The 7,013-nt window shown below is 40.0% G+C and overlaps 1 protein-coding gene across 2 annotated transcripts in view; it reads left to right on the top strand.

Moving 5' to 3' along the window:
• Positions 1-7,013, top strand: part of LOC109968295 (ephrin type-A receptor 6) — a 160,197-nt gene that overhangs the window by 83,996 nt on the left and 69,188 nt on the right. For both annotated transcript variants that reach the window (XM_020614458.1, XM_020614459.1), the window contains 2 exons: positions 1,182-1,337; positions 3,672-4,007. In XM_020614458.1, coding sequence (XP_020470114.1) covers positions 1,182-1,337; positions 3,672-4,007 — 492 coding nt within the window. The remainder of the gene's footprint in view (positions 1-1,181; positions 1,338-3,671; positions 4,008-7,013) is intronic.

Here is a 7,013-nt window from a genome sequence, read left to right on the forward strand (position 1 = left end):
TTGAGGGAAGAACTTTAGTTAATCCATTTTACATATTTCTTTTAAATAAATTCACTCCTAATATGGGCTTCACAGAAATGTTAACATATTTAACATACATTGTAAATTTCCACTGAACTTTAGGTTTACTCCTGCCCTACCCATCCACTGTGATGTTTGGTGTTGGCTCTCATATTCACTGGTCTAGTTTAGTCACGAGTGTTTTTGTGTGTGCATACCAGCATGTGTGTGCTGACCTTTTTACTACCGTGTGTGTGTCCATCCACATGTGATGCATGGTCAGCCACTGTACAGCACCACTGTGGCCTTGGAACAGAGTGTGGCCAGACAGATTGCAGCCAGAAGCTATAAGATCTGAACAGGAATATCCCCTCTGTTCAGCGAAGGTCGGACAGAGGCATCATTAGGTTGACAGAGTCTAAAACTGGGTCTAGTGGGGTGGGGAAACTGACTGACGGTTTTTGACTCAAGGACACATCAGTATCAGAGGTTAATGATAGAGGTGGCCTACACATGAGGGGATGCAGCTTATATTGATACAGATAGCCTCTGTGTGTGTCTGTGTGCTGTATGCATGCATATGTCACGTTATTAAAAGCTAATATTAACCCATCTTTTTCATTCAGTAAAAGGGAAGACAAATACATGTGACGTTTTGCATTACAACTGCTTTGATCCCATAATTTGTTTTTGTTTAAGCAACAGTTTGCATGATTATCTGTCTCTTTGAGTGTCTGTTAGGTCTCGCTGTTTTCATGTAAAGTGAAAATTGTGCTTTATAATACTTAAAGTTGCATTTTGTTGAATCCTTGCTACATCAGCTATCATATTTGGAAAAATAATTCATGAATCACTTAAAAGTCCTTAATGCGCTAGGACATGAATTTCTGATAAAAACAGGAAATGGGTAACATAACCGATAATGCTAAATTCATGTTAATTATTGACAGACACTGGACAACTCCCAGTGCCCCTTGTTTATTGATGTTATAGATGTGGCTGTCGAAACATATTTTGCTTAGACATATATATTTTTTTAAATTTCTTTCAAGAAACAATATGTTCTCATGCATAAAGAAACTACCAAAACACAATGATTCCATATGATATTTTAACCTATGTCCATAACATGGTCTGGCTTTGCTCTCATATCTTTTCATAAATCTTTCTTTGACCCCTAGCGTGCCACCCTGGCTTCTACAAGGCATATGCTGGAAACATCAAGTGTTCAAAGTGCCCTCTACATAGTTTCAGCTATGGAGAAGGTGCTGCTATCTGCCGCTGTGAGAAGAGCTTTTTCAGGGCTGAGAAAGATCCTCCAACTATGGCTTGTACACGTAAGTATACCACCAAGAATGACATACAGTATTATTCATTAGACACATACATATAGATTTAAACAGCTTTTAGTCATTCTGAACCCAATCAGAGTCACTGGAGAACTTTATTCCTCGCTGCCATTTATATGTCTGACCATGACTCAGTTGAATGAGAACAACCAATGATACCAGTCAAAAATATTATTTGGTAGATGGAGAAAACTGTGAATTCATGTTGGAGATTTATAGGCTCATGTATGTCCAACAATCCGGGTAAGCTGTTGCTTTGTCTTTAGAGCTGGTGGATTACTCCAGTGGTCTCTCAGAATTTGCTGTGGTCATAATTTGAGTGTCGTCTCCAGAACTTATCTGGTGTGAAACTGTGCAATAGTGAGTCTCTGGATAAATTACATGGCTTCTGCTCAGCTGCCTCGTCTTCAATGATAATTCACTGACTGTCATTACGACTTCATATTTCCATTAAATTACAGTTTAACTGGACTAATTCTCTTATAATTAAAAAGCCATTTAGCTGTCACTGAGACAGACGGAGGCCATGTCTTTGAGTCTCTCCAGGGTGGAAGACTGTATTTGCCTTAAACAGCCAGACAAAGTCATTGTGGGGATGCTGTGAGGTTAACATTGCCCTGGAAGATACACAGTTTGCAAAAGAAATTTTCAGAAAGGCTTGGCTCTTTATTTCTAAATTTAGAAGTGATGATGCAACACCTATACCAGCAGATTTTTCAGTGCAAAGTCTGTTAATGTTGGACAGCTACTGGCAATCTTGCCTTTCCACAAACTCTAAAAATAAAGTCCTAAACAAACCAGTTTAGATTTGCTCAACTACAAAAACATAAAACATAATGAAGAACACTGTTTCTGATATTAACCAAGACCAGCCAGAAGGTGTGACCATTGAATGTGGGTGGGTAATTTAACTTTTTGTGGTAAATATTGAGTTTGGGAGATTTACTAAGATGCTTAAATCTGAAAAATTACACCAATGTGCACTTCAGAAAACTAGACCAAGCTCAGTATCCAAAGCTGTAGAGCTTTTCAACAGTTATTGTTAGTTGTTGAACATAATCTGCTTGTCATAACTAAATTCCAAATCAGCTAAAGCCACTTTTGCTTTCTGTACAAACAAACAGTGTAACTATAAAAGTTGTGGGGGGTGACAACCTAGCAAACTAAGAGGAGTGGACTAACACCTCTGCCTTTACGAGCTCAGCGTTTACTCATATAATGTGCTTTTATCACGCGCTTGTAGGACAGGGCTTTAACGATTAGCTTGATGTCTAAGGCAATAGAGAAATGGAGATTAAAGAGGAAAGCAAAGATAAAGAACAAGAAAGGGGGATGACACCAAAGAGAGATTGTGTGAAGAAAGTGTGAAGGCTGGATGGCGTAGACAGTGAAGAGAGAAACGGAAGGAGGGTAGTGATACCAATCTCCCCCCTAGAGGAGAATAGGAACTGATTGATGGCAGTGGGGTTTCGCTACAGGAGGGAAGGTGGGTGGATTTTCCTCGATGGGTAGAATAGAGGAGGTGAGATAATGGCTGATAGAGGCAGAAAGAGATAAAGAGAGAGAGAATGGACATACACTGACAGATGTGGAGGAGGGGCAGGAGGAGCCTTGCTGTCTGCTGAGATTTTTAGCAAAGACAGGGAGGGAGAGAGATGGAGGGATGGTTGGGGGTGAGGGAAACATCCCATTGTTTAGGCAGACAGTGAGCTTGGCAGAACGAGAGTGTTCAAATCCCTCAGGCCTTTTAACTCCACCCTGTTGACAGCTGGCTGCCTGCTATAGCACAGTACTTACCCTTACATAGAAACACACAAATCCAGAGAGCACCAAAGTACCTCACCAATATGAAATGTAAAGGAGGTGAAACAACATAAAATGTAACTGCATGGCAGAGGAATGCCCTATGGAGAGTTTGTGGTACAGCAAAAATATGTGATATTTAACCATACCAAATATATATTGCAAAGTGCCTGTGTGAAATATAGTAAATATAGTTATTAAATCTATACAGATTCTTTATGGCCTAACACTGTTGATATTTGAGTGGAACATTAGATTACTGCAATTTGGCTGTGGTGTACCTCAGGGCTCAGTTTTGGGTCCTGTTCTCTCTGCATGTGCTTCCTCCAGTTCCAGTGATTTGTACCTTCCCTGCGTCATAGTACTATAGATGTTTCAATTACAGGATGAACGCATTGAAACACAAACATTGCTTTGAATTATTTATAGAATTATTATAGAAGATTATATGAAGACATTAGCCCTTAGCCTTTAGAATGTTTTACAGTACCTATTTTATTTTATTTTTTTTCCTGATAGGCCCCCCATCTCCACCTCGTAACTTAATGTTTAACCTGAACGACACCTGTCTGATGCTGGAGTGGTTGCCTCCCAGTGACAACGGCGGCCGTCGAGATGTCACCTATAATGTTCAGTGCAAACGCTGTGGCCCTGAGCCTGATCAGTGCCAGCTGTGTGAGGAGGAGCTTCGTTTTCTGCCGCGACCATTAGGCCTGACCAATGCCACTGTCACTGTCATGGACTTCTCGGCACATGCCAACTACACCTTTGAGATTGAGTCACTCAATGGTGTGTCAGACATGAGCACCTTCCCTCGCCAGGCAGCTATCATCACCGTCAGCACTGATCAGGGTGGTGAGTATGTATTATTTGAATTTTACTCGATGTTGGGAGTTACTTATATGATGTGTGACTTGTACTGCAACACTTTGATCTTGTGGTGCTGTAAAAATAGATTTATATAAAAAGTCCAGGTCAGGTCATCATCACGTTGGCATGGATTAATATACCAAGGGGAGCACATAGATACATGACTACCTCTCCATCATTTAGTCTCATATGTTATTAGAATAAATTAAATTCTAATGAGATTTTAGTGAAATTTCATGGTAGTTAGGGCAGGAGCCTAGGAGCACATTAGCTTTTGGCAGGAGCAGAGTCTCCATATGTTAAAATGTTGTGAGGAATATTCCAGACTTCATTCTTGAACCCTTAGTCCAAGACGGGAATGACCTGGATGCCTTTCATTGTGTGTGTGAGATGGATCCACATTCATGAGACATGGTTATAAATATTTGCCATATATAGGCCAGTGGGGCACTGGTGAAGGTTAGTGCTTTCTGAGTACTTTTTCAGATTTTACATTTGCATATTTTGTTAAATACACAATTTTACATTTGTGTTCAGAAGCCTTTGATGCAGTTGGTAAAGACAAGCCCAGAGTTCATTCTGAATGACAGTAATAATTTTTAGTGTTTGTAGTTTTGACTCCTTAACTGTTGCTGTAACTGATGACAGGAGGCCAGTGAGTGGCTGTCTCTACCTGCTTGCTCCAAATGAGGTTTTTATGCTGAAAGGACAACATTTTCCCTGGGACATGGTTTGGTGTGTGGAATGCTTATGCTTTTAATTTGTGATTTGCAAACACTGTGTTTTCTGTTTTCTGTCTCTTCCCGCTCTCGCCCTCCCTTGATTATTCTCTTACTTCTTTTTTCCTGTTGGTTGTTTGTCCTCCTCCTCCACTTTCTTGTTTCCAGACATTTTTCTTGTTCTTTCCTTCCTTCTTTCTCTCCCTCCCTCCATCCTTCTGTGGCTGTGGGAGGAGAAATGAATTTTCTCATACAGCCAAAACACATTAAATGCATTATTCTGTGTCACTGGGGAGAACTCTAGCCTTTACAGGTAACTCACTGTTACACGCAGCCTCTTTATTTCATTACGACACCCAGTTTAGTCACGACAGGTCCCCAGGCTGTACACAAGACCTATTTCAACACCAATATGCCCAGCTATTTAAAATGCTTAAGGGAAGAGGCAGCATTCTGGACTTGAGCCAGTGACAAGCAGAGAAAGATGATGTATTTTATGGCTATCAGCTATCAGCAGTGTCATTCATGTGCTAATTGAAGGAAATTATCAAAGGTTCTTGATTACACAGATGGTTGCATGTAAGTTGTATTGTACAGCACGCCATCTAACCTGTGTACTGTGATATACTGGTCAAAATATTTGTGAACCTTTCACAGGTCATCAGTGCTAGAATATAATGAATTAAAAATCTTTTGAGCTACATCTTTTTTTATGTTTGGATAGTAGCTCAAAAGATTTCTAGCTCAACACTATGACTTACTTCCTCAGCCTTCCTAGTTTTTGCATCTTTTTGGCCTGAAAAAAGACTATTTTCTTTTGGAAACCAGGTTTGAAAAGCAGGGGTCAGCTTAAAATTGATTACTATTACATGTTCATAACACTGCTCTGTATTCTTTTTGGGTAGTGTGCCACTGTAGCACGGTCTTCTGCAGACGGTGTTGTGTTGTGGGTGCTAAAAGGGTGCTGATATAAATTTCCCATTACATGGGTTCTTTATAGCCTTCATGTTGCTAAGCTAATGAGTGTTTTCAAGTCTGTTTTAGTGTGTTTCAGACTTGCAGGAGTTTCTTAATGCTCAGCCACAACATGACTTTAGAAGAGCAATCAAGTCTTTCAGCCAACCACATTATATTTTGATGAAGAATGCCTATTGTCACATCAGACATATAAAAACAATAGAGGACAGTGGCTTTTCAAAAGGTTTAAAGTATGCATAAGTCCAGTATTTTCACCTAACATAAAGATAACCATACAAAATATCTTGCATTTTGCAGCAATATGCACACATACTTTTGGACATATGCTTCCCCAGACACTGCCACTTAAATTTCTCTATGACTGACTTGTTTGGAAAAGTGCACAGAAAAGTCAAACGCCATTAGCATAGCATTGCCATCAGCAGAAATGAGACAGCCATGTGAAATTCTGTGTGTTATGAGGAATATCAGGAGTCTCCTGTAATAATGTGCAGTAGCCATAGACAAATTAGCCTTAGTCATTAAAATGCAGATGGCCCTTTTGGTGAACGCTTTGTGCCAGTGAGGTTAGTCTGTGATTTGCTGTGCCTGTCAGGGGCTGCTTTGTGAAAACACACACCAGTAGTTTACACATACATGAATGGTGAAGAGAAACTAATAGACCTGTGATCATTCCCCATCAGGCATAACGTTTCAATATTTTGTGATTCATACAGTGTAGTTCATCTAGTGTGTGCACAAGCATCAGTCTTCATAATGCACACGCACTGAGATTGAGAGTTGAGAATTACAAAGCATTAGGATTAATAGCAGGGGAGTGTCTTTGTCTAAAGTAAATCCCCTCATATTTGGAAAAGGAGATAAAGAACCTGGGGAAATTAATGTGCATTTGCAGTTCTTGAAGTCATCACCAGTAGGATGGCATTGCTGTGATCTGTCTGCTTTACTAGTTTAAAGTCAGCATAAAGACAGAAAGATTCACATCTGTCAGTATGATCTGATTAGAATTAGGTTTGCATTGTACGGTTCAGAAACTCAAGTCAATAAGTTGAGTTCTACATTCATCAACAAAAAAAAATCAGTGGTCCCTTCTCCAAGCTGCCTACACAATAAATAAGCGCTGTTCTCCCAAACCCTACAGTTTAATGTATTTTCCCACATGCTGCATTGATCAAAGACAAAAGTAGGTAAGTGGGTCAAGGAGCAAGAGACAGCTGGTGGACAAGAGACGGCCAGATGAGGATGTGGAAGGTTAAGTGAACAGAGAAGAAGTTAGACTGGGGAATAAGCTTAA

Source organism: Monopterus albus, unplaced genomic scaffold, assembly GCF_001952655.1.
Source record: "Monopterus albus unplaced genomic scaffold, M_albus_1.0 scaffold146.1, whole genome shotgun sequence".
Classification (NCBI taxonomy): Eukaryota; Metazoa; Chordata; class Actinopteri; order Synbranchiformes; family Synbranchidae; genus Monopterus; species Monopterus albus.